This window comes from Coregonus clupeaformis, chromosome 2 (genome assembly GCF_020615455.1).
Source record: "Coregonus clupeaformis isolate EN_2021a chromosome 2, ASM2061545v1, whole genome shotgun sequence".
Lineage (NCBI taxonomy): Eukaryota > Metazoa > Chordata > Actinopteri > Salmoniformes > Salmonidae > Coregonus > Coregonus clupeaformis.
In genome coordinates, this window is record NC_059193.1 from 26,848,984 (window position 1) to 26,876,688 (window position 27,705).

The following is a 27,705-nucleotide window of genomic DNA, read 5'->3' on the forward strand; positions in this document are numbered from 1 at the left end:
TACAATCATTCAGTGATAGTCAATGAGTATGAAAAATGTATGCACTCACTAACTGTAAGTCGCTCTGGATAAGAGCGTCTGCTAAATGACTAAACTGTCAGATGTAAATGTAAATGTTGATCAATGTTTTTTTTATATTGTAGTTTATTATATACAAACTTCATCAGTTGAGAAATCAGTATTCATATTCAAAATAATAGCACAAGCTGGTGCTCTGAAACATTTCAGTGTGAATCAATACATTGACAACTATACAGTAATAATCACGGATAGAACAATGAGCCAGATATTTCACCAGATGTATAAATGTGAAGCATCCAGTTGGCGTTTCCACTCACTACCAACTATGGTGATGAGAGGAAGCCCAGTGGCCGGCAGTGGGAGAAGATGGAGCGAGATGGATTTTGGCCGACAAATTTGCAAATTTTCTCATCAATGAAACATTTGATCTCTATACAGTTTTGTTTCCAAAACGAGAATCAGTAACACACAGAGTGGACTGCGTTTTGTAGACTTTACACTTTGCCAAAGTTTTAAAAAATTGCGTTGTTTAGGAGTGCAAGGGCAAAGAGAGTTATTGCACACGCACTCTTCGCAGAGTAGGCGTTCCCTAATGGAAATATGCACAATTCTATAACGCGCAAATAGGATCTCACAAGCTTGTGCTTGTTCTGCCCACTATGATTAATTTGCTCCCATTGGGAACGACAGGTTCTGGTCTATCTTGGGTTAGTTATAAAAATATTTGGTTATATAGCCTGACTCAAGCAAAATTCTTCTGTAGCTCTATCGTTTGCTACATACTGTCTGAGACTGCCATCATTGAAGTCGTTTGTGGTGACGAGGGCACAAGGGGCGTTGTACAAAATAAAGTAATCAGCGATTGGATCGTCTCTAACCAATCAGAGTATCAAAGCCAATGACGAATTTTCAAACCACCACTTTACCTACGTGTGTTCAGGCTCTGGTCCAACCCATCGGTTTCTGGACCAATCAGACGGACACGAATGTGTTCACATCCGGTGAAGGGTCGGGGAAGTACTCAGATCCTGATTTATTGTGGAGAAGAAACTAACATCTGTAGGAGTGGCGTAGCGTTTGGCCAGAGTAAGGAGTCAGTAATAAGTTGTAGGCAGAATCTTCCCTCACCTGTGACGTTAAGCATCGTTCTCGAAATCAACCTCCTGTCACTGCCTCGTAGGGCATAGTGGCCCGAGTGTGCCTGGGTGAGATCCCGTAACATCCAAATTCTACCCTCCACACTCCCCCTGTCCCCATTGAAGGTCCCTGGGTGAGATCCCATAACACCCACATTCTACCCTCCCCATTGAAGGTCCCTGGGTTGGTGCGGTTCCACTGGAACACCGGCTGAGAGGTAGAGCCCCGGACTTCAAGGCTATTACTTTTGGATGTCAAGACCTAGGGTGTATTCATTAGACTAGTGCGCACCGTAGCACACCATAGCGAAAATGTTGCAACGGATACATTTTGCAATGAAAAATAGTTTCAAGAAATTGAGGTAGGTCCCTCCGTTTGTTTCCGTTTTGTTTCTAGGCTATTTGTCGGAATAAAAAAAAAAAAAAAAGTTGCAGTCCTTGTTCAACACCATTTTATGATAACTCTCCTTTGCCAAGTATATAAGGTCAGTCTTTTAATTGTCAAAACGTTCAAACAGCACAGCATTACCCTTTTCCACCTTAGAAAAACTCTGCATAGGAGTTTTAGCTTGCACTATTTGGCCATAATTACATTTACATTTTAGTCATTTAGCAGACGCTCTTATCCAGAGCGACTTACAGGAGCAATTAGGGTGAAGTGCCTTGCTCAAGGGCACATTTACGTCATTTAGCAGACGCTCTTATCCAGAGCGACTTACAAATTGGTGCATTCACCCTATAGCCAGTGGGATAACCACTTTCCAATATTTATTTATTTTTTATTATTTTTTTGGGGGGGGGGGGTAGAATGATTACTTTATCCTATCCCAGGTATTCCTTAAAGTGGTGGGGTTTCAAATGTCTCCGGAAGGTGGTGAGTGACTCCGCTGTCCTGGCGTCGTGAGGGAGCTTGTTCCACCATTGGGGTGCCAGAGCAGCGAACAGTTTTGACTGGGCTGAGCGGGAACTATGCTTCCGCAGAGGAAGGGGAGCCAGCAGGCCAGAGGTGGATGAACGCAATGCCCTCGTTTGGGTGTAGGGACTGATCAGAGCCTGAAGGTACGGAGGTGCCGTTCCCCTCACTGCTCCATAGGCAAGCACCATGATGGTCTTGTAACGGATGTGAGCTTCAACTGGAAGCCAGTGGAGTGTGCGGAGGAGGGGGGTGACGTGAGAGAACTTGGGAAGGTTGAACACCAGACGGGCTGCGGCATTCTGGATGAGTTGTAGGGGTTTAATGGCACAGGCAGGGAGCCCAGCCAACAGCGAGTTGCAGTAATCCAGACGGGAGATGACAAGTGCCTGGATTAGGACCTGTGCCGCTTCCTGTGTAAGACAGGGTCGTACTCTCCGAATGTTGTAGAGCATGAACCTGCAGGATCGGGTCACCGCCTTGATGTTAGCGGAGAACGACAGGGTGTTGTCCAGGGTCACGCCAAGGCTCTTCGCACTCTGGGAGGAGGACACAACGGAGTTGTCAACCGTGATGGCGAGATCATGGAACGGGCAGTCCTTCCCCGGGAGGAAGAGCAGCTCCGTCTTGCCAGGGGTTCAGCTTGAGGTGGTGATCCGTCATCCATACTGATATGTCTGCCAGACATGCAGAGATGCGATTCGCCACCTGGTAATCAGAAGGGGGAAAGGAGAAGATTAGTTGTGTATCGTCAGCGTAGCAATGATAGGAGAGGCCATGTGAGGATATGACAGAGCCAAGTGACTTGGTGTATAGGGGAGAAAAGGAGAGGGCCTAGAACTGAGCCCTGGGGGACACCAGTGGTGAGAGCACGTGGTGCGGAGACAGCTCTCGCCACGCCACTTGGTAGGAGCGACCGGTCAGGTAGGACGCAATCCAGGAGTGAGCCGCGCCGGAGATGCCCAGCTCGGAGAGGGTGGAGAGGAGGATCTGATGGTTCACAGTATCAAAGGCAGCAGACAGGTCTAGAAGGACAAGAGCAGAGGAGAGAGAGTTAGCTTTAGCAGTGCGGAGAGCCTCCGTGACACAGAGAAGAGCAGTCTCAGTTGAATGACCAGTCCTGAAACCTGACTGGTTTGGATCAAGAAGGTCATTCTGAGAGAGATAGCAAGAGAGTTGGCTAAAGACGGCACGCTCAATAGTTTTGGAAAGAAAAGAAAGAAGGGATACTGGTCTGTAGTTGTTGACATCAGTGGGATCGAGTGTTGGTTTTTTGAGAAGGGGTGCAACTCTTCTCCATAAATAATGTTTGATGATTGACAAGGATATCCAACCAATGGGCTTCCCTATCATGTCCCGCTGCGTGAGGAGGGTGGGAACTCGACCATGTAAATATCACTTGGACAAGTTTACTTTTATCACTATATTGGCTCCATTTACTCTGAGATTCGAAAATGCTAATTAATATCAAAGTAGACATCATGCAAAACTACAAATCCCTGAAAGCTCCTGCATGTCATCTCTAGCTGACACCTTTGCTAACATTAGATAGTTAATCCAGAGATTCTTACTTTAGCCTCGATTCTTACCTTTGCCAGATCATCATGGCATTTGTCGTTCTTTATGATAGCCACATTACCAGCTAATTAGCATTACATTTTTAGGGGGTAAATACAGGCGAATATATTGATAAAAGTCACCTTGTCCTAGAGAGATTTACACGGTTATCAAAACATCACACTAGGGTACGCCTACACGAAACACAGCCCTTATTTAAAGTGTTTCTAAAATCCCCTATCGGAAAAATAATGGTGGAAAAAACGATTGGACCCATTTCCCTGTTTGACTGCTAGGTTTTATTGGTATATGACTCATACAGTGGCGCTCTATTTGAGATCACTTTTAAAGCCCAGGGCCTTTTCTCAATCTATAGCTTAAATCCTGTATCCTCTCTCCTCCTCATTTCGAAAAAGTTCAAAGGTAATCGAGGAGAGGCAGCGAGGAGATAGGCTGGCTAACACCTAACTGAAGCCCTCCTCACGCACCCACGTGACTCATAGAGCAGGGAAAGTTGTGAAGTCAGGCTGGCAAAGAGAGAGAAGGTAGAGGAAAATTAACTTAATGAAATGAGGCTACTTCTCTACTTGTAAATTAAGTTTACAGGGGTGGAACCAAAAATAAATGTGCAAAGTAATAAAAACAAATTAAAGCTACAATATGCAACTTTTTGGGCGACCCAACAAAATTCCCATAGAGATTAATAGTTATAGATCTATCATTGTCACTAAAAGCAAGTCTAAGAAGCAGTACATCTGTTCTATGTGAGCTATTTCTATGCTTCCCGTTTTTACGTTACATTTTTGCTTCTTTTACTTTCGGTTTTGTACACCAGCTTCAAACAGCTGAAAATACCATATTTTTGGTTATTACACTCTACACCAAGTGTCAAACGTATTCCATGAAGGGCTGAGTGTCTGCGGGTATTTGCTCCTCTCCTTTCTTCTTCTTCTTCTTCTTCTTCTTCAGTGGGGTTTATCGGCGGTTGGCATCCAACATTATGGTGCATTACCGCCACCTACCGTACTGGAATGTGGGCCAGAGACAGTGAGAAAGTAAATCGTACATGCCAACCCCGTTTCTCTTAAAAAAAGATAGCAAAATATTTGAAACTATATCTAATGACGTTCTGCTCAATATACTCTTCAAACTAATTTCCTGTATCCCCTTCTCCCTAATACTAAATATCATCCTCTCTCTTTCCCTCTGATACTGCCCACACTGTAGCAATACATGCTCCACGGTCTCTATTCCCTGACAAGAATCACACTTTCCTGATGGATGCTTTCCTATCACGTTTAATGTCTTATTCAACTGGCTGTGTCCCACCCTTAATCTTAAAAAATAGCCTCCTCTCTTCTGTCCCTTCCTGCCGTCCTCCCCTCCCCGACATTCCTCTGTACTCGAAATAAATCAAATCAAATCAAATTTTATTGGTCACATGCGCCGAATACAACAGGTGCAGACATTACAGTGAAATGCTTACTTACAGCCCTTAACCAACAGTGCATTTATTTTAAACAAAAAAAGTACAAATAAAACAACAACAAAAAAAGTGTTGAGAAAAAAAAGAGCAGAAGTAAAATAAAGTGACAGTAGGGAGGCTATATATACAGGGGGGTACCGTTGCAGAGTCAATGTGCGGGGGCACCGGCTAGTTGAGGTAGTTGAGGTAATATGTACATGTGGGTAGAGTTAAAGTGACTATGCATAAATACTTAACAGAGTAGCAGCAGCGTAAAAAGGATGGGGTGGGGGGGCAGTGCAAATAGTCCGGGTAGCCATGATTAGCTGTTCAGGAGTCTTATGGCTTGGGGGTAGAAGCTGTTGAGAAGTCTTTTGGACCTAGACTTGGCACCCGGTACCGCTATGCCGTGCGGTAGCAGAGAGAACAGTCTATGACTAGGGTGGCTGGAGTCTTTGACAATTTTGAGGGCCTTCCTCTGACACCGCCTGGTATAGAGGTCCTGGATGGCAGGAAGCTTTGCCCCAGTGATGTACTGGGCTGTACGCACTACCCTCTGTAGTGCCTTGCGGTCGGAGGCCAAGCAGTTGCCATACCAGGCGGTGATGCAACCAGTCAGGATGCTCTCGATGGTGCAGCTGTAGAATTTTTTGAGGATCTGAGGACCCATGCCAAATCTTTTTAGTCTCCTGAGGGGGAATAGGCTTTGTCGTGCCCTCTTCACGACTGTCTTGGTGTGTTTGGACCATGATCGTTTGTTGGTGATGTGGACACCAAGGAACTTGAAGCTCTCAACCTGTTCCACTACAGCCCCGTCGATGAGAATGGGGGCGTGCTCAGTCCTCTTTTTTTTCCTGTAGTCCACAATCATCTCCTTTGTCTTGGTCACGTTGAGGGAGAGGTTGTTGTCCTGGCACCACCCGGCCAGATCTCTGACCTCCTCCCTATAGGCTGTCTCATCGTTGTCGGTGATCAGGCCTACCACTGTTGTGTCGTCGGCAAACATCTCTGCACCATCACTGTACATATCAGTCTTTTTGCCTCTGCCTTGCTCATTGACACTTCAACATCAACATCCCCACTACTAAGTGCTTGTTTAGCCTGTTCATCGACAGCCTCGTTCCCCTCCACCCCGACATGGGCTGGAACCCAAGTAAATCTTATCTGAATACCCATCTGTTTAATCCTGCCATGGGTTTGTAACACCTCATAAAGCAGGTCTTGTCTGCTACATGAGCTAAAAGACTGGAGGCTCATTAACACTGCATTTGAGTCAGAGCAAATAACTATCCTATCTGGCTTAACTTCCTCCACCCACTGCAAGGCCAACAGTATGGCCATCAGCTCCGCCGTATATACAGCCAAATTATCTGTAATAATTTTCCTGACTTCCACCCCACACTCCTGCAGTACAAATGCTGATCCAGTACGTCCTGGCCTTGGATCTTTTGAACCATCAGTGTAAATGGCCACAAAATCCTGATACAGTTTCCAGACGTCTCTTAAAGCAATCAGCTGGATCAACCCCCTCCCTATATTTCTGTAGTCTCTCCAACACTTCTAGATCAACTACTGGAGGCGGGAGTAGCCATGGTGGATTTACAGGAATAACTACCGTTGGACTAAACTCCCTTCCATACAGTCCCATCTCCTTCGCCTGGGTATTACCCAACCACCCAAAGCTCGTGTACGGTCTTCGCTCATGTTCCCAGCATGCCTGTAAAATCCCTTTCGCAGGATGAGACACCCCATGTCCTTGTAGGTTGACCCAATAATTAATTGCCAGCTGCTGTCTCCCAATAATTAATTGCCAGCTGCTGTCTCCTAATCTGCAACGGCATATCCCCCATCTCCACCTGTAATACAGCCACTGGAGACGTCCGAAACGCCAATTGCTCCTCTCTTGTACTTGATTGATGAATTAAGGTCACTAATTAGTAAAGAACTCCCCTCACCTGCTTGTCTAGGTCTTAATTGAAAGGAAAAACCAGAAAACACGCAGACAAGACCCTCAATGGAATGAGTTTGACGCCCCTACTGTATACTATACTCACATAAACTGAAATTAGGTTAACATTTACATCATTTAGCAGACGCTCTTATCCAGAGCCACTTACAATTAGTGAGTGCATACATTTTCATACTGGTCCCCCGTTGGAAACGAACCCATAACGCTGGCATTGCAAACGCCATGCTCTACCAACTGAGCAACACGGGACTACTGAGCGACAATAACTACTAGAATTTTAGCAACCAGGAAATGGCACAGTGATTTCTGCATAGTGTATCTTTAATAATAATAAATAAGTTAGTAGTGCAAGACATTTTATAGACAAAAATATAAGTAGCATATTGTTTTTAAAAGTGTGCATGCGCTTCTCTTCCGATAAAACAGAAGCTGCTTCAAACGGGGTGTGGCATATTTCAAAACTCTTCCGCAAAAGACTCCGGTAGGATCCACATGACTATCCTCGATGAAAGGTGGCTATCGAGGAGGGGAGGACACTCTTCCTTTCACATGCCTATAAATGGACACTCTCCTCGACCACTCATCGGTTTCCGTGTCACGGAGGAGAGAGGATTGACAGTGGAGGACTGACTTTTTTCAAATGAGAAAAGGCCCAGAAAGTCGACCGAGCCTTGAAACTGCCCTAGTCTGTAGCCTAGTAGAGATTTGCCAATTGGCTCCAGTCCTGCCTGTGTTGTATATAATTTCATAAACCCACTATCTGCAAATTGGGGTGATTTATGATAATCTGCGCAGCACCTTGGGAGCGTTCCAGGTCATAATATTCTAGTTGCGCTGCGCATTTTAGACGATTGCATTAATGAGTGGCCCCAGCAACATTCCAGTCCTTGTGTGAAATCTGACTTTAAAAAGACGACCTGGAACGCTACCCTTAGAACAAGTGACAGCATACGAAACAACCTCGTTCACAACCTCCCAGGCTCCTTCTGAGGCTGTGTAGGGAAAAAATAAGGTTGGTTTTTATTAGTTTAATTTTCTTTTTGATAGTTTGGATGAATATTTTTACACCGCATTTTCCCTTTTTAGGGATCTGTATTATCCAGCCAGACAGCAGGTGGCGACATACACATCCAATTGTTGCAAATGCCATTATACCAGAGAAGAAGAAGAACATCGCCAAAGAATACGCAGTTAATTAGGGGTTACGCTGCTTTGTTCATTCACTACATGGGCTTGCAATACAATAATATAAAATATTAGCACTGTATATTTTGCCGTCGTGTATAGGTGAGTGCAAATATAGGCATGTAATACATCTGCATTTTATTCAATGTTGATTCAAAGAAATTGTTCAGCTAAATAACTTACTGTAAAATATATTTTTTGTCGGAGTGCATTAGTTTAATGCCGTCGACAATAGCCTAATACTCTAAGCCAATATTCAGTGAAAAGTATCAGCGTCACAGGTCGGGTGAAATTAGCAGGGCAACATTCTAAAGATAGACTTTTAGCACCCCCTTGTGTAGTTTATTGATGGTGAACAGTGTTTGCTGGCTCGGTAATTGTGGGGAGTGGGGGTGAATGACGAGTGTAATCTTCCACTGATTGTATGCTAGTCCACTAGCTCTGTGGACTAAGTCACCTTTGTTGTGTAGTGATGTTTTTCAATAAACTCCACTGTCGAAACGGAGAACAGCGATTAAACAATGTGTCATGGGCCATGAATCATGGGCAATCCTATTTTTGTTTTCTGTTGCCTAGTTGTAAAATTATGCAATGGTTTTCTGTAGGCTAGTTGTAAAATTATGCAATGGTCATCAGGCACTAGATTAATTGTTGGAATACCGTACTGTTAGCCTATGTTGTATTGTACAACGAATTTTCTGTCCACTTTCTAACATCTATTATGTCTAACACATATTCAACTATGTTAAAATATGTCTAACAAATCTTTCATAGATAATAAAGTAGGCATTATTGTGAAGGATACACGTGAAATTTAATTAGAACTAGCTATACAGTAAAACTCTGACCCAGTGGGTGTGTCTCTACAGCTGTCTTGTCCTTCCTCAGAACATGCACCTCAGTATCCTACTGAGTGCCCTTCTCAGCATCCATGTCTCTTTGGGTAAGTTGGGCTTTTTTGCCATTTTACTATTATAGCTTTTGCGTCAAGTTCAAGATGGTGGTTCAACCTGTGATTACTGTACAGTAGTATTATGTTGGAAGAATTTGATTCCCATCTCTCTCTCTCCCTCTAGCTTTCTCTTTGTCCAGTATCGTTGTGGTTGTTTTTCAATTCACGTAAAGTCCCGCATGGATTTGTAAAAATGCAAAACATTTCTGTTGATCATTTCTGACCATGTACTTTTGCCCCTCCCATCAATGTGTAATTCTTCCTCCCTCTATTTGTCCCTCTCTTTTTCAGGATGGAATGAAGACTTCCAGATAGTGTGTTCTGGACGAGAGTTCCGCCTGCCGGTCTACTCAGGGTCAAGGATCGTGACCTTTACCCCCAGCTACCCTCCAGGACCTAGAAGAGTGCTACTGGAGAACAACAATGTAGGTACAGTAGCGTGTGTACAGCATGTGTACAGTGTGTTCCTGTATGCTAAGCATTGCTATTGTGTCTTGTAGTTGAAGGACCCGCGGTTTGAGTGGACCAAAGATAGGACATTGCTGTTGAAGGACGTCACAAACAGTGACCAGGGGCTCTACTCTATCAAGCTGTCATCTGGATTCACTGATGAGACCGTTCGCCTCACTGTCTCAGGTACAACTCAGCCGCAGGGACTACCTCTCTCGATCTTTCTCTCTATTATTTTCTACTTTATGTCTCTTTCTCTATAATATTGTATAATGATTCATTATATCTGTTGAAATTGATTGTATGACATTTGAAACATTTTATGACTCTCAATATAATCTCTCTTTCGCCCTTTCTCAGAATGTATAAAAACCTTCCGACGGGGCTATGGGGAGACCTTTCAGCACAACATCCCTAAAGATGGCTCCCTGCTGGAGTTCTCTCCCCGGCGCTCCCCCCCTGATTCCCAGCCGGTGGTACTGTGGAACCGGACGGACCTTGAGACCAGTGAGGCGGGCCGGGGGAGGCTGGGGTCGGATGGGAGGGTCTGGGTGGCAGAAAGGGTGACCCAGGCAGACCAGGGAAACTACACCATCAGAGACGAGAATGGGAAAGTAATCTCCCGCAGCAAACTCACTGTCAATGGTGAGCGCTGAAAATATCTAGATTGAGGGTTAAGAGAGCGATGGAGAGAGGGAGATGGGAGGCTAGGAGAGGAGAGAAAGCGGTATTAGTTCTTGGAGCAGTCTGATAAATTGTCCAAACTGACACTTAATGCTTGTATCTATCTGATTCTTTCTTTCATCCTGATGTCCCTCACCATCATCATTCCTCTCCACTCTTTCCCATATTCTCTTTCTCACTCCTCATTATCCCCTGTGTGTGTGCAGGGCACACCTTCAATGTCACCCGCTTCTTCAAGGAGTCTCTAAACCTTCCCCTGTTTCTCCCTGTCCCTCATGTCCACCTCATTTTTACCCCCTCCCTGCACCCGTCCAACCCCTCCAATGTTCCCCTTGACTCCCGGTACTCCCGCCCCGTGCAGCTGATCAGGGACGGGCAGATCGTGGACCAGGACCCCCGGTATCGGGGCCTCATCTCTCTGTGGAGAAACAGGACTGTCAACGAGGTGGTCATCACCAGGCTGAGTGCAAAGCATGATGGGATGTATGAGATTCGAGATCAGGACGGAAACCTGGTGTCGTCTACCGTTCTCCATGTGGTCGGTGAGGGACAGTGATTGTGTGTGTGTCTGTGTGAGCAACAGCTTATCCCTTTACACGATGCAGAGGTCATATCTTTCTAGATCTCCCCTCTCACTTGCTCTTTCTCTCTGATTCAGAGGGGTTGGGTTAAATGCGGAAGACCCATTTAGATTGAATGCATTCAGATGTGCAACTGACTAGGTATCCCCTTTCCCTTCATTTATTTTCTTTCACACTCTGTATCTATGGCTCTACTGATTCTTTGTTTCTCTCTCCAGATAAGACTGCTAGATGGAGAGCGGTCCTCAAGTCTATCAGCGTCCCTTCTGGCATGTTTGTGACTTTGGCTGGTTTCATCCTATTTATGAAGCGCTACCCTAACTGCAGCCTCACTATGATCATCAACGGCCTAAGAGGTCACCACACACCCGCAGCTAACCCGCCAAGAGTCAATGTCCAGGTGACGGCTGTAGAGTGAGAGATGTGTGAGCTTGGAAGGTAGAAGCAATATGGCAGGGTTATTCCAGGGTTTGTGTGTGTGCAATGCTTTGAGCCCGTTGTCATGGTACTATGTTATCCATCCATTTCAACTGTATGTTATCGCATTCTGAAGTGACTGTCAGAGTAAGAATAGAACCAGTCCTTTGCGCCAGTCTGAATTTCCTCAGGCATCAGTTCCTTCCACATTTAAATTGGGTCAAGGGTCACATACAGCTTCTCTGTGGATGGTTTATGTTTGTCTTCCTGTGTGTTCCCCTGTGTCTCTATGCTGACTGAGTATACAAAACATTTAAGAACACCTGCTCTTTCCATGACATACACTACCGGTCAAAAGTTTTAGGACACCTACTCATTCAAGGGTTTTTCTTCATTTTTACTATTTTCTACATCTATGAAATAACACACATGGAATCATGTAGTAACCAAAAAAGTGTTAAACAAATCAAAATATATTTTATATTTGAGATTCTTCAAATAGCCACCCTTTGCCTTGATGACAGCTTTGCACACTCTTGGCATTCTCTCAACCAGCTTCACCTGGAATGCTTTTCCAACAGTCCTGAAGGAGTTCCCACATATGCTGAGCACTTGTTGGCTGCTTTTCCTTCACTCTGCGGTCCCACTCATCCCAAACCATCTCAATTTGGTTGAAGTCGGGGGATTGTGGAGGCCAGGTCATCTGATGCAGCACTCCATCACACTCCTTTGTAAAATAGCCCTTACACAGCCTGGAGGTGTGTTGGGTCATTGTCCTGTTGAAAAACAAATGGTAGTCCCACTAAGCCCAAACTAGATGGGATGGCGTATCGCTGCAGAATGCTGTGGTAGCCATGCTGGTTAAGTGTGCCTTGAATTCTAAATAAATCAGACAGTGTCACCAGCAAAGCACCCCCACACCATAACACCACCTCCTCCATGCGTTACGGTGGGAAATACACATGCGGAGATCATCCGTTCACCCACACCGCGTCTCACAAAGACATGGCAGTTGGAACCAAAAATCTCCAATTTGGACTACAGACCAAAGGACAAATTTCCACCGGTCTAATCTCCATTGCTCGTGTTTCCTATTTTGTTGCATTACAACCTGTAATTTAAATGGATTTTTGTTTGGATTTCATGTAATGGACATACACAAAATAGTCCAAATTGGTGAAGTGAAATGAAAAAAAATACAGTCGGGGGGGGAAAAGTATTTAGTCAGCCACCAATTGTGCAAGTTCTCCCACTTAAAAAGATGAGAGGCCTGTAATTTTCATCATAGGTACACGTCAACTATGACAGACAAAATGAGAAAAAAATATCCAGAGAATCACATTGTAGGATTTTTTATGAATTTATTTGCAAATTATGGTGGAAAATAAGTATTTGGTCAATAACAAAAGTTTCTCAATACTTTGTTATATACCCTTTGTTGGCAATGATACAGGTCAAACGTTTTCTGTAAGTCTTCACGAGGTTTTCACACACTGTTGCTGGTATTTTGGCCCATTCCACCATGCAGATCTCCTCTAGAGCAGTGATGTTTTGGGGCTGTCGCTGGGCAACACGGACTTTCAACTCCCTCCAAAGATTTTCTATGGGGTTGAGATCTGGAGACTGGCTAGGCCACTCCAGGACCTTGAAATGCTTCTTATGAAGCCACTCCTTCGTTGCCCGGGCGATGTGTTTGGGATCATTGTCATGCTGAAAGACCCAGCCACGTTTCATCTTCAATGCCCTTGCTGATGGAAGGAGGTTTTCACTCAAAATCTCACGATACATGGCCCCATTCATTCTTTCCTTTACACAGATCAGTCGTCCTGGTCCCTTTGCAGAAAAACAGCCCCAAAGCATGATGTTTCCACCCCCATGCTTCACAGTAGGTATGGTGTTCTTTGGATGCAACTCAGCATTCTTTGTCCTCCAAACACGACGAGGTTGAGTTTTACCAAAAAGTTCTATTTTGGTTTCATCTGACCATATGACATTCTCCCAATCATCTTCTGGATCATCCAAATGCACTCTAGCAAACTTCAGATGGGCCTGGACATGTACTGGCTTAAGCAGGGGGACACGTCTGGCACTGCAGGATTTGAGTCCCTGGCGGCGTAGTGTGTTACTGATGGTAGGCTTTGTTACTTTGGTCCCAGCTCTCTGCAGGTCATTCACTAGGTCACCCCGTGTGGTTCTGGGATTTTTGCTCACCGTTCTTGTGATCATTTTGACCCCACGGGGTGAGATCTTGCGTGGAGCCCCAGATCGGGGGAGATTATCAGTGGTCTTGTATGTCTTCCATTTCCTAATAATTGCTCCCACAGTTGATTTCTTCAAACCAAGCTGCTTACCTATTGCAGATTCAGTCTTCCCAGCCTGGTGCAGGTCTACAATTTTATTTCTGGTGTCCTTTGACAGCTCTTTGGTCTTGGCCATAGTGGAGTTTGGAGTGTGACTGTTTGAGGTTGTGGACAGGTGTCTTTTATACTGATAACAAGTTCAAACAGGTGCCATTAATACAGGTAACGAGTGGAGGACAGAGGAGCCTCTTAAAGAAGAAGTTACAGGTCTGTGAGAGCCAGAAATCTTGCTTGTTTGTAGGTGACCAAATACTTATTTTCCACCATAATTTTCAAATAAATTCATTAAAAATCCTACAATGTGATTTTCTGGATTTATTTTTCTCAATTTGTCTGTCATAGTTGACGTGTACCTATGATGAAAATTACAGGCCTCTCTCCTCTTTTTAAGTGGGAGAACTTGCACAATTGGTGGCTGACTAAATACTTTTTTTCCCCACTGTAACTTGTTTCAAAAAAGTATAGAAAATAAATAACGCAAAAGTGGTGCTTGCATATGTATTCACCCCCTTTGCTATGAAGCCCCTAAATAAGATCTGGTGCAACCAATTACCTTCAGAAGTCACATAATTAGTTAAAGTCCACCTGTGTGCAATCTGTGTCACATGGTCTGTCACATGATCTCAGTATATATACACCTGTTCTGAAAGGCCCCAGAGTCTGCATCACCACTAAGCAAGCGGCACCATGAAGACCAAGGAGCTCTCCAAACAGGTCAGGGACAAAGTTGTGGAGAAGTACAGATCAGGGTTGGGTTATAAAAAAATATCAAACTTTGAACATCCCACGGAGCACCATTAAATCCATTATTAAAAGGAGGGCATTCATCAGAGAGGCAACAAAGAGACCAAAGATAACCCTGAAGGAGTTGCAAAGCTCCACAGCGGAGATTGGAGTATCTGTCAATAGGACCACTTTAAGCCGTACACTCCACAGAGCTGGGCTTTACGGAAGAGTGGCCAGAAAAAAGCCATTGCTTAAAGAAAAAAATAAGCAAACATGTTTGTTGTTTGCCAAAAGGCATGTGGGAAAATCCCCAAACATATGGAAGAAGGTATTCTGGTCCTTTTTGGCCATCAAGGAAAACGCTATATCGGGCACAGCTGTTAATTGAAATGCATTCCAGGTGACTACCTCATGAAGCTGGTTGAGAGAGTGCCAAGAGTGTGCAAAGCTGTCATCAAAGCAAAGGGTGGCTATTTGAAGAATCTCAAATATAAAATATATTTTGATTTGTTTAACACTTTTTTTGGTTACAACATCATTCCATATGTGTTATTTCATAGTTTTGATGTAATCACTAATTTTCTACAATGTAGAAAATAGCAAAAATAAAGAAAAACGTTTGACCGGTAGTGTAGACTGACCAGGTGAATCCATGTGAAAGCTATGATCCCTTATTGATGTCACCTGTTAAATCCACTTCAATAAGTGTAGATGAAGGGGAGGAGACAGGTTAAAGAAGGATTTGTAAGCATTGAGACATGCATTGTGTTTGTGTGCCAATCAGAGGGTGAATGGGCAAGACAAAATAATATAGTGCCTTTGAATGGGTTATGGTAGTAGGTGCCAGGCGCACCGGTTTGTGTCAAGAACTGCAATGCTGGGTTTTTCAAGCTCAACCGTTTGGATCAGCATCCCTGTGGAATGCTTTTGACACCTTGTAGAGTCAATGCCCTGTTGAATGAGGCTGTTCTGAGGGAAAAGGGGGGGGTGCAACTCAATATTAGGAAGGTCTTCCTAATGTTTGGTATACTCAGTGTAGTGGTTGTGATATTTACATAGTTGTTTTGTTTGTCGCCTGCAGGACTACAGTCCGCCCAGCCCCCAGCCCTGTGGTTTTTACGGTCATTCACGGCAGATTGCAACGCCAAAAATATGGAGCCCCAGACCTACACATTCGGTAGGTAGATGGTAAAGTTGTAAATGTAGGCTCTTTCTTATGTTTTTCTTTTTACCATTCTTAATTTCTATATTACGTGTGTCTGTTTCAGGGTTACACTCCTGTTGTGGACAGTGCACCACTTGTAGTGAACAGTGCACCACAGCCCTCCCCTGAGCCAGTGAGGACTGGGAGTAAACAGGAGACAGACAGACTTAGAGTTGAGACTGCCACTACTCACACTCCGAGTAGAGAGGTAAATACACACACTGTTATTTCTATATTATGTCTCACAATAGACAGTTATATTCTATTCTTTATCTTTGACTCTCTCTTCTCAGGAGACTGCTGGCAGCGAGAGGGAGATCTCCTTTTCTGTCGCTGGCGCCTCCGACTGCCTCCACACATCTGAAGACTGCTTTCAGTTCCAGATCAAGAAAGAGGGAGTCGAGAGATGGAGCAATGCAGAAGACTACTTCTCCACACTTCCACTGGACACGGATACCTCGGAAACTTGCAGCGTCTACATTTCTGACAAACTCAACTTCCTATAGAGCACAGAGAAGAGGAGTGAATGGAGGTAAAGAGAGGGAGGAGATAAAATAGTGGAGGGAGATATATACAGTGGGGGAAAAAAGTATTTAGTCAGCCACCAATTGTGCAAGTTCTCCCACTTAAAAAGATGAGATAGGCCTGTAATTTTCATCATAGGTACACGTCAACTATGACAGACAAATTGAGGGGGAAAAATCCAGAAAATCACATTGTAGGATTTTTAATGAATTTATTTGCCAATTATGGTGGAAAATAAGTATTTGGTCACCTACAAACAAGCAAGATTTCTGGCTCTCACAGACCTGTAACTTCTTCTTTAAGAGGCTCCTCTGTCCTCCACTTGTTACCTGTATTAATGGCACCTGTTTGAACTTGTTATCAGTAACAAAGCCTACCATCAGTAACACACTACGCCGCCAGGGACTCAAATCATGCAGTGCCAGACGTGTCCCCCTGCTTAAGCCAGTACATGTCCAGGCCCGTCTGAAGTTTGCTAGAGTGCATTTGGATGATCCAGAAGAGGATTGGGTGAATGTCATATGGTCAGATGAAACCAAAATAGAACTTTTTGGTAAAAACTCAACTCGTCGTGTTTGGAGGACAAAGAATGCTGAGTTGCATCCAAAGAACACCATACGTACTGTGAAGCATGGGGGTGGAAACATCATGCTTTGGGGCTGTTTTTCTGCAAAGGGACCAGGACGACTGATCCGTGTAAAGGAAAGAATGAATGGGGCCATGTATCGTGAGATTGAGTGAAAACCTCCTTCCATCAGCAAGGGCATTGAAGATGAAACGTGGCTGGGTCTTTCAGCATGACAATGATCCCAAACACACCGCCCGGGCAACGAAGGAGTGGCTTCATAAGAAGCATTTCAAGGTCCTGGAGTGGCCTAGCCAGTCTCAGATCTCAACCCCATAGAAAATCTTTGGAGGGAGTTGAAAGTCCGTGTTGCCCAGCGACAGCCCCAAAACATCACTGCTCTAGAGGAGATCTGCATGGAGGAATGGGCCAAAATACCAGCAACAGTGTGTGAAAACCTTGTGAAGACTTACAGAAAACGTTTGACCTGTGTCATTGCCAACAAAGGGTATATAACAAAGTATTGAGAAACGTTTGTTATTGACCAAATACTTATTTTCCACCATAATTTGCAAATAAATTCATTAAAAATCCTACAATCTGATTTTCTGGATTTTTTTTCTCATTTTGTCTGTCATAGTTGGCGTGTACCTATGATGAAAATTACAGACCTCTCTCATCTTTTTAAGTGGGAGAACTTGCACAATTGGTGGCTGACTAAATACTTTTTCCCCCACTGTATATGATCATATCTGTTCATGGCTGCTTGTCGCTATAGTGCCTAATACTCAATACTCAAAAAGTGCCTTCCTGATTGAGTATTGAGTATTACTTCATATAATGTATGTATGATCATTTTATGATCATTCTTTTTAAGCATCAAATGAGCAATATCCTGGATTTGGAATATCATTCATTTGTCAAATGTTCCCAGAACTCAACCCAACAATTACTTTGCTGCTACCTATCTTGAACCCTCAGGACGACACATTTTAACCATAGATTGTATATTTGCAGTAATATGTGTGTAAATATATTGTTATGGTAGGCAATGTTAAAGAAGAAATTAGGAATTTGAAGATTTCGTAGTAGATTGATAAGGGAATGGCCTATCAATCTAAAAGCATATCTAACTGCATGTGTTACCTACTATTAATCCAGTGAATTAACACAATAATCACTTTATTTTATTTTATTTTTTACATATTAAGTAAACTTTGAGTGATTTCCTATAAAATGGTGTACATATGAGTATATGACTTATTATTTTCACCAGGTATTTACATTGTCATTGAGGGTTTTATAGAATGGATTATGAACTCTTTATTGGCATCAATCTGAAACTGTGTCAATATGATTTTCATATCATACTTTCCCAAGGTTTTCTTGTGTATTATTAACGTATCATTGGTTTGTGAGTCAAATAATGAGGCATGTTGAAGAAAATAAAACTAGTTTAATGACCGTAGGGGGCGGTGATTTGTATTACTGTTTGAATGAGCTGAAAACAGAACGAAGAAGAGGCCGCGTTGGAGAACTGATACTATCCCAGCATGCAATGTTTTTGAAGCGGCAATCAAACGCCAGCGTGCGAACTTGGAACAAAAATAAAGTAGGCACAATAACGTTAGTTGCCTTTCAGGCAAAACATTTCAAGGTAGTTTGACATCAAAAGTAACACCAACGGTTCATGCTTAGCGGCAGAGGGACGTGCACTTGAAAGATGTCTTTGGTTTGCGCAAGTAAGTTGAACATGCCTCTCGTTAAATGAGCTAGCTAACGTTAGCCATCATTGGCTACCTAGCAGTGTGCAACGCTAGCTAACGTTAGCTAGTAGCTGATTGTTTGTAGTCTGTCACTTTTTAGCAACATGGTATTCATGGTGGCTTACCAGTTGGTTATATTTGTTAACCGTAACAGCTCTAATCTATTCATGAAATGATAATTGTACGTATCCGCTTACTCAGACTGGTCTCATTGACTAGACGTAACATAGTAAACGTAAATCCGGGAACTTCAAATTAGTATAGTATGTTAGTTTTGAAATTCGAATACGCGAACTTATAGCAACCCAAATGTTGCGTGTTCGAATCTCATTACGGACAACTTCAGCATTTTAGCTAGTTAGCAACAACTTACTACTTTTTAGTTACTTTGTAACTACTTAGTATGTTAGCTAACCTTAACCATTTAACCTAACTCCTATCCTTAACCCCTAGAGCAGGGTTCTTCAATTCCGGTCCTGGAGGGCCGAAACACCTCTGTTTTTCATCCTCTCCTTCTAATCAGGGGCTAATTCAGACCTGGGACACCAGGTGAGTGCAATTAACTACCAGGTAGAATTAAAAAACAGAAGTGTTTCGGCCCTCCAGGACCGGAATTGAAGAACCCTGCCCTAGAGCTAGCTAACGTTAGCATTAGCCACCTAGCTAACTTTAGCTACAACAAATTGGAATTCATAACATATACCCTTTGTAACATTGAACATTTTGCAGATTCGTAACATTGTACGAATTGCAATTCGTAGCATATCATACGAATTGTAATTCGTAACATATATGAAATGGATGATGGACATCCACAAATTAGCACATACCATACGAAACGTAACATATACTAAATTGAGGGTCTCGGATTCACATACAGAATAATACGAAATGCTCTGAGACCACGTTGACTTACTCAACCCCCCTACTCAGTTTCCAATGAGGTCCCGGAGCACCCATGCGTGTCCCCGGTGTCCAACCAGGTGTTCGAGCGCCGACTGATCGAGAAGTTCATCGCGGAGAATGGAGTAGACCCAATGAATGGCCAACCACTGTCCGAGGAGCAACTTATCGATATTAAAGGTAAACAGAGGGTGGGAATAGACAGTCAACGTAATCAGTGTAGGGTCAATCACATCAAACATGTACTGATATTAGTTTTAGCTTAAGAAGGAGAACTGAGTTGGTTCAATGTATTCAAAGATTTTGGAATGGATTTGAATCATTGTTTTTGCTGCTCTTTCTTCTGTTGCCCAGTGTCTCATGCTATCCGACCAAAGGCTGCCTCCGCTACCAGTATCCCTGCCATACTCAAGTCTCTGCAAGATGAGTGGGTGAGTGTCTAGACTGTCTGGAGTTTGTGGTCTGGCTGTGGACAGTGTTAGAGCAGAATACTGTTCCTCAGTCATATTAAATCTCTCCCTCAATGTCTTCCCTTTCAAGGATGCGGTGATGCTCCACAGTTTCACTCTGAGGCAGCAGCTGCAGACGACTCGCCAGGAGCTCTCTCACGCCCTCTACCAGCATGACGCAGCCTGCAGAGTCATCGCCCGTCTCACCAAGGAGGTCACTGCAGCCAGAGAGGGTAAGAGAGAGCCAAGGTGGCTTTAGTGGGGATCTCTATAGTCTGAAGTGTTTTTCCTCATCTCCTCTCCTTCACTGACCTGTGAAGGCCAATGCTTACTCTGTGCCCATTCTCCCATTCTACAGCACTGGCCACACTCAAGCCCCAAGCCGGATTGGTCGCCCCTCAGGCTATGCCCGCCTCTCAGCCAGCCGCTGGGGTGAGTGATTGGCCTAGATTCTCATCCATCAAACATAATTCCTGTCTATCAGAGACTGAGGATACATGCTGTCTCTCTTTCTCTTTTCTAACTCATCTTCTCTGTGTTGGTTTACCCCTCCCTCTCGCAGGGTGCAGGTGGGGAGCCCATGGAGGTTAGTGAGCAGGTGGGAATGACTCCAGAGATCATCCAGAAGGTAAGAGCTTTTTCCCCCCTTTCCCTCTTTTTATCCCCTGTGATTAGTGTTCTCATTACTCTTGAGACCCTCCCAATATGGGAATGGATTTGTGATTCATTGAATTCTGTTTAAAGTCTATTTTTCGCTCCTCTGCTGCTCTGTTTTCAGCTCCAAGATAAGGCCACCGTCCTTACTACAGAGAGAAAGAAGGTAAGATTTTAATTCAAGAAAATGTCTGTGTCTCATGCGTTGTAGGATTGCAGAGATGGATGATCAAACCACTCAATCTTTTAATACACCCTCTCATTTAGTCCCTTATGTTTGCTCACTCCTCCCTTCTCCCTCCCTAACCAGAGAGGTAAGACCGTGCCAGAGGAGCTGGTCAGGGCTGAGGATCTCAGCAAGTACCGCCAAGTGGCTTCCCACGCTGTGAGTACCACTGTCTGTCTGTAGGACTGTAATAACCTGTAGTTGGACTGACTGAGCTGCTTAGTACTATCTGAGGTTGCCCTGAACTGTCTGTCCATATAGTGACCATGTTCTTTTGAATCTCTTAGGGTCTTCATAGCGCCAGTGTCCCAGGAATCCTGTGTATGGACCTCTGTCCTTCAGACACCAACAAAGTACTCACTGGTAAGCACCCTCTTCTTTTTTTTTTATCGCTCTCCCCCACTTATTATTTTCTCCATCTCTTTTTCTTGCATATCTAAACAGTGTAGATGATGACTGTATTCTGTGTTGCCAGGTGGGGCTGATAAGAACGTGGTGGTGTTTGATAAGAAGGAGGAACAGATCATCACCACCCTTAAGGGTCACACCAAGAAGGTCACCTCTGTCATCTACCACCCCTCCCAGGTAACAGACCTGTCCAGACACCTGTCCTGGGTGGAACTTCTACAACATAGGATCTAAAACAATGAACTATGCCACTTTTCATAGAGGTTATCTGAGCATTGTGCATACAGTGAAATTCCAAGAAAAGGAGGAGTTAAAAGATGAGGGCTTGATCTTTGTACCTGGTTGAACATGTGCTGTGTCCTAGTTTGTAACCTGCACTAACTCACTTGCCTGATTTCCTTCCACACACTTTCTTTTATTTATATTTTCTGTCTTTCTTTCCTCTCCAGTCGGTGGTGTTCTCTGCCTCTCCAGACAGCACCATCCGGGTGTGGTCCGTTACTGGGGGCAACTGTGTCCAGGTGGTGCGAGCTCACGAGGCGAGCGTGACTGGGCTGTCACTTCACGCCACCGGAGACTACCTGCTTAGCTCCTCTGAGGACCAGGTCAGTCTCCTGTACTGTTACAACACCCGGGCCCACCATATTGTCACAACACCCGGGCCCACCATATTGTCACAACACCCGGGCCCACCATATTGTCACAACACCCGGGTCACCTGTTCTGTGGAATAGAATGCACCTGTTGTACTGTTGTCAATAGTAAATGATGGCGTCTGTGTTGGTGGATGTGTGTTAACTCTGTTACTCTCTCTTTCAGTACTGGGCCTTCTCCGACATCCAAACTGGCCGAGTCCTTACCAAAGTCACTGATGAGGCTGCTGGTGTTGGTAAGTGTGTTTGTGGTCTGCACATATGAATACGGAAACTGGGTTCCGGTTTTCCCTGTGTCACATATTTATTCCCTCCTCTCCCCAGCTCTTACTTGTGCTCAGTTCCACCCTGACGGTCTGATCTTTGGGACGGGAACTGCCGACTCCCAGATCAAGATCTGGGATCTGAAGGAGCGCACCAACGTGGCCAACTTCCCTGGCCACTCCGGCCCCGTCACCTCCATTGCCTTCTCTGAGAACGGATACTACCTGGCCACAGGTCAGTCTCTCTCCAACCACCGAGCCAATAGAGATTGTACTCTAACTATTTGCACATTGTTACAACACTGTACATAGCCATAATCATGTCTCTATTCTTTTGAAACTGATGTGTAATGTTTACTGTTCATTTCTAATTTGTTTATTTCACTTTCGTTTGATCTATTTCACTTGCTTTGGCAATGTAAACATATTTTCCATGCCAATAAAGCCCTTTTGAATTGATATACAATCTGTAAAATGTAATCACAAAACAGTGTAAATTATGTTGTATTTCTCATGGATTCCCTGACCTAGTCTCTCTCCCTCTCTGCTCCAGGTGCCCAGGACAGCTCTGTGAAGCTGTGGGATCTGAGGAAACTGAAGAACTTCAAGACCATCGCCCTGGACAACAACTACGAGGTGAGAATGAGAGACCATGCGGAGTCTGCTAGCTACAATATTCCCCATCTCTCGGACAAGAGTAATTAATTTACTGCAAATAACATGGTTATTTCTTGTGGAGTTTTTCAGCGGAACCTTATTCTCGCTCTCTCTCTCGTTCTGTCTCAGGTTAAGTCTCTGGTGTTTGATCAGAGTGGTACATACTTGGCTGTGGGTGGATCTGACATCAGGGTGTACATCTGCAAGCAGTGGTCGGAGGTCCTAAACTTCAGCGGTGAGAAACATTCATAGCCTCTTACATTTATATCCACATTCAACCTTCATCTGACCTTGTTTGCTCACTGTAAACCAGTGATAAAAACAATTCATACATGCGTACACATGGGGAGGAAAAACTGTGTCCTATGGCATGCCTCATCTTACAGTAGTCACCTTCATGTCTGTCTTTTTTTTTTTTCATCTTTAAATATGTCTTTCTTTCTTCCCTCTTCCTCTTTTTCCAGACCACTCTGGCCTGGTGACCGGTGTGGCGTTTGGAGACAATGCTCAGTTCCTTTCCTCCGCCGGAATGGACAGAAGCCTCAAGTTCTACAGCCTGTAAATTAGTACAGACAGACAGATTGAGGAAGTGAGAGGAGAGAGAGAGGATAGTATTGGGGGCGGTGGTTAGGTCTAATCTAGACCTGTGCGACCAATTTGACTCGGCTGCAGTCTGGTTTGGGGTTTGAGAAATATGGACCGGTGATCAGAGTGTAGTGGGTTGACTGGCCTAGGCAGGAGCTTTTCAGTCACATTTACCAGCAGTTGATGGTCTTAGCATTTTTTAAAATTAATTTGTGTTGATCTGTAGTTATTTAGGATCCCAGGGTGGTTGGAGGAACAGTATTTAGGTTTTCCCTTCATTTATTCTCCTTAAATACCTCCCCAAACCTCTGTTCTACTTTGCTGGTTAGACCAACAGTACTCTTCTGTTGAAATATTATTTTTGTTTGAACTAAGTTTTGTCACATTATTGTATAAGCCAATTCCCTGTATTGATGTGTTTCTTGATTCTTAGCCAGGAGATCTGAACCGCTTCCTTACAGCTGCACTAGGGTCGGACAGCATTCCTGTGTAGATTAAGACACCGCAGAGATTGAACACTGCTAGTTTTAGTAGCAGAAGCCACAGCCGCCATTTTGGAATGGATTGGCTGACACTGCCATTCCATAACGGCTGCTGTGGCTTATGCTACCTAGCATGAGGATGAAAAGGACAGTTTTCCGGAAGAAGTAGCAGTTGTTCAATCTTCTCGGTGTAACAGTTGGGATAATGGGACAATTCAGAGTACAATGCATTTCTCATCCCTGGATTGAGGTACGTTTTCCAAGCCATATCTGGCGAAGGCTCCGCAGTGTCTAAATCTACACAGGAATGCTGTCCGACCCTAGTGCAGCTGTAAACAACCTGGCTACTTAATCACTTATATTCCCTTCAACCCTTTTTCCACCTCAATAAATAGTGATTTATGTAAAAACACCCAGCTATTTGCTTGATCAATGGAATGTACTGTATCTGTCTCAAGTTGTCATTTCAGCCTGTCTGAGGCACCAGTATGACTTTGATCCCAATAAAGACTCAGTGTGCTCTGTTTGTACAGTGCCTTCAGAAAGTATTCACACCCCTTGAGTTTTTCCACATTTTGTTGTTACAGCCTGAATTTAAAATTGTTTGTTTTTTTGTCACTGCCCTACACTGGAATTTAGTTTTTTATTTACTAATAAATTACACGCTGAAATGTCTTGAGTCCATAAGTATTCAACGCCTTTGTTATGGCAAGCCTAAATAAGTTCATGAGTAAAAATGTGCTTTCCAAGACACAAGTTGCATGGACTCGCTCTGTGTGCAATAATAGTATTTAACATGATTTTTGAATGACTACATCGTCTCTGTACCCCACACATACAATTATCTACAAGGTCCCTCAGTCAAGCAGTGAATTTCAAACAGATGCAACCACAAAGACCAATGCCTCGCAAAGAACGGCACCTATTGGTAGATGGGTAAAAATGTAAGAAGCAGACCTTGATAATCTCTTTGCATTCAGGCCAAAGAGTTCAATCTTGGTTTCATCAGACCAGAGAATCTAGTCCTTTAGGTGGCTTCTGTCAGAGTGACCCATCGGGTTCTTGGTCACCTCCCTGACCAAGGCCCTTCTCCCCCGATTGCTCAGTTTGGCCGGGCGGCCAGCTCTAGGAAGAGTCTTGGTGGTTCCAAACTTCATCCATTTAAGAATGATGGAGGCCACTGTGTTCTTGGGGACCTCCAATGCTGCAGAAATGTTTTGGTACCCTTCCCCAGATCTGTGCCTCGACACAATCCTGTCTCTGAGCTCTACGGACAATTCCTTCGACCTCATGGCTTGGTTCTTGCCCTGACATGCATTGTCAACTGTGGGACCTTATATAGACAGGAATGTGCCTTTCCAAATCATGTGCAATCAGTTAAATTGACCACAAGTGGACTCCAATCAAGTTGTAGAAACATCTCAAGGATGATCAATGGAAACAAGATGCACCTGAGCTCAATTTCGAGTCTCATATCTGAATACTTATGTAAATAAGGTATTTATGTTTTCTAATTTGTAATACATTTGCAAAAAAAATCTAAAAACCATTTTTTGCTTTGTCATTATAGGGTATTGTGTGTAGATTGATGAGGGGAAAATGAATTTTAGAATAAGGTTGTAATGTAACAAAATGTGGAAAAGCACTGTACATAGGGCAGCAGCCTCTAAGGTGCAGGGTTGAGTAACTGGATGATAGCCAGCTAGTGACAGTGACTAAGTTCAGGGCAGGGTACTGGGTGGAGGCCAGCTACTGATGGCTATTTAACAGTCTGATGGCCTTGAGATATATCTCCCTTGTGGCGCAGTGGTCTAAGGCACTGCATCCTGGTTCGTATCCAGGCTCTGTCGTAGCTGGCCGCGACCGGGAGACCCATGGGGCGGCACACAATTGGCCCAGCGTCGTCCAGGGTAGGGGAGGGAATGGCCGGCAGGGATGTAGCTCAGTTGGTAGAGCATGGCGTTTGCAACGCCAGGGTTGTGGGTTCGATTCCCACGGGGGGCCAGTATGAAAAATAAATAAAAAATAATGTATGCACTCACTAACTGTAAGTCGCTCTGGATAAGAGCATCTGCTAAATGACTAAAATGTAAATATAAGCTGTTTTTCAGTCTCTCGGTCCCAGCTTTGATGCACTTGTACTGACCTCGCCTTCTGGATGATAGCGGGGTGAACAGGCCATGGCTCGGATGGTTGATGTCCTTGATGATGTTTTTGGCCTTCCTGTAACATCGGGTGCATTAGGTGTCCTGGAGGGCAAGCAGTGTGCACCCGGTGATGAATTGGGCAGACCCCACCACCCTCTGGACAGCCCAGCGGTTGCGGATGGTGTAGTTGCCGTACCAGGCGGTGATACAGACCGACAGGATGCTCTCAATGGTGCATCTCTAAAAGTTTGTGAAGGTCTTTGGGGCCAAGCCACATTTATTCAGCTTCCTGAGGTTAAAGAGGCGCTGTTACAGTGAGGGAAAAAAGTATTTGATCCCCTGCTGATTTTGTACGTTTGCCCACTGACAAAGACATGATCAGTCTATAATTTTAATGGTAGGTTTATTTCAACAGTGAGAGACAGAATAACAACAACAAAAATCCAGAGAAACGCATGTAAAAAATGTTATAAATTGATTTGCATTTTAATGAGGGAAATAAGTATTTGACCCCTCTGCAAAACATGACTTAGTACTTGGTGGCAAAACCCTTGTTGGCAATCACAGAGGTCAGACGTTTCTTGTAGTTGGCCACCAGGTTTGCACACATCTCAGGAGGGATTTTGTCCCACTCCTCTTTGCAGATCTTCTCCAAGTCATTAATGTTTCGAGCCTTACGTTTGGCAACTCGAACCTTCAGCTCCCTCCACAGATTTTCTATGGGATTAAGGTCTGGAGACTGGCTAGGCCACTCCAGGACCTTAATGTGCTTCTTCTTGAGCCACTCCTTTGTTGCCTTGACCGTGTGTTTTGGGTCATTGTCATGCTGGAATACCCATCCACGACCCATTTTCAATGCACTGGCTGAGGAAAGGAGGTTCTCACCCAAGATTTGACGGTACATGGCGCCGTCCATCGTCCCTTTGATGCGGTGAAGTTGTCCTGTCCCCTTAGCAGAAAAACACCCCCAAAGCATAATGTTTCCACCTCCATGTTTGATGGTGGGGATGGTGTACTTGGGGTCATAGGCAGCATTCCTCCTCCTCCAAACACGGCGAGTTGAGTTGATGCCAAAGAGCTCAATTTTGGTCTCATCTGACCACAACACTTTCACCCAGTTCTCCTCTGAATCATTCAGATGTTCATTGGCAAACTTCAGACGGGCCTGTATATGTACTTTCTTGAGCAAGGGGGCCTTGCGGGCGCTGCAGGATTTCAGTCCTTCACGGCGTAGTGTGTTACCAATTGTTTTCTTGGTGACTATGGTCCCAGCTGCCTTGAGATCATTGACAATATCCTCCCGTGTAGTTCTGGGCTGATTCCTCACTGTTCTCATGATCATTGCAACTCCACGAGGTGAGATCTTGCATGGAGCCCCAGGCCGAGGGAGATTGACAGTTATTTTGTGTTTCTTCCATTTGCGAATAATCGCACCAACTGTTGTCTCCTTCTCACCAAGCAGCTTGGCGATGGTCTTGTAGCCCATTCCAGCCTTGTGTAGGTCTACAATCTTGTCCCTGACATCCTTGGAGAGCTCTTTGGTCTTGGCCATGGTGGAGAGTTTGGAATCTGATTGATTGATTGCTTCTGTGGACCAGTGTCTTTTATACAGGTAACAAGCTGAGATTAGGAGCACTCCTGAGTGTGCTCCTAATCTCAGCTTGTTACCTGTATAAAAGACACCTGGGAGCCAGAAATCTTTCTGATTGAGAGGGGGTCATATACTTATTTCCGTCATTAAAATGCAAATACATTTATAACATTTATGACATGCATTTTTCTGGATTTTTTCGTTGTAATTC

At 44.2% G+C, this 27,705-nt stretch overlaps 2 protein-coding genes across 4 annotated transcripts; both read left to right on the plus strand.

The window, feature by feature from the left end:
- Positions 1 to 8,232: 8,232 nt before the first annotated feature.
- Positions 8,233 to 16,216, plus strand: LOC121532504. 3 transcript variants are annotated; one of them, XM_041838315.1, is made up of 11 exons: positions 8,233 to 8,348; positions 9,116 to 9,189; positions 9,323 to 9,365; positions 9,490 to 9,623; positions 9,699 to 9,834; positions 10,009 to 10,293; positions 10,539 to 10,874; positions 11,132 to 11,313; positions 15,498 to 15,593; positions 15,685 to 15,828; positions 15,914 to 16,216. In XM_041838315.1, exons 2-11 carry the CDS (start codon positions 9,178 to 9,180, stop codon positions 16,124 to 16,126), a joined length of 1,581 nt encoding a protein of 526 aa, XP_041694249.1. In that variant the 5' UTR covers positions 8,233 to 8,348; positions 9,116 to 9,177; the 3' UTR covers positions 16,127 to 16,216. The 3 variants fall into 3 exon arrangements, with proteins under 3 accessions (XP_041694249.1, XP_041694255.1, XP_041694261.1); XM_041838321.1 differs by lacking the exon at positions 9,323 to 9,365; XM_041838327.1 differs by lacking the exon at positions 9,323 to 9,365 and having other exon boundaries at positions 9,135 to 9,189.
- A 2,033-nt stretch (positions 16,217 to 18,249) lies between these two features.
- Positions 18,250 to 24,310, plus strand: LOC121532526 (pre-mRNA-processing factor 19). The gene is made up of 16 exons (XM_041838334.1): positions 18,250 to 18,452; positions 19,410 to 19,559; positions 19,734 to 19,810; positions 19,920 to 20,061; positions 20,187 to 20,260; positions 20,391 to 20,456; positions 20,607 to 20,648; positions 20,793 to 20,867; positions 20,996 to 21,071; positions 21,184 to 21,293; positions 21,566 to 21,721; positions 21,936 to 22,005; positions 22,094 to 22,267; positions 22,586 to 22,668; positions 22,819 to 22,924; positions 23,154 to 24,310. Exons 1-16 carry the CDS (start codon positions 18,434 to 18,436, stop codon positions 23,249 to 23,251), a joined length of 1,518 nt encoding a protein of 505 aa, XP_041694268.1. The 5' UTR covers positions 18,250 to 18,433; the 3' UTR covers positions 23,252 to 24,310.
- The last annotated feature ends 3,395 nt before the right edge of the window (positions 24,311 to 27,705 follow it).

Coding starts and splice junctions, on each gene's coding strand:
- LOC121532526 (XM_041838334.1), top strand. Junction 20,649..20,792: donor TTACTACAGAGAGAAAGAAG/GTAAGATTTTAA, acceptor CTCCCTAACCAG/AGAGGTAAGACCGTGCCAGA. Junction 22,268..22,585: donor CGGATACTACCTGGCCACAG/GTCAGTCTCTCT, acceptor TCTCTGCTCCAG/GTGCCCAGGACAGCTCTGTG.
- LOC121532504 (XM_041838315.1), top strand. Junction 9,624..9,698: donor TGCTACTGGAGAACAACAAT/GTAGGTACAGTA, acceptor TGTGTCTTGTAG/TTGAAGGACCCGCGGTTTGA. Junction 15,829..15,913: donor CTCACACTCCGAGTAGAGAG/GTAAATACACAC, acceptor CTCTCTTCTCAG/GAGACTGCTGGCAGCGAGAG.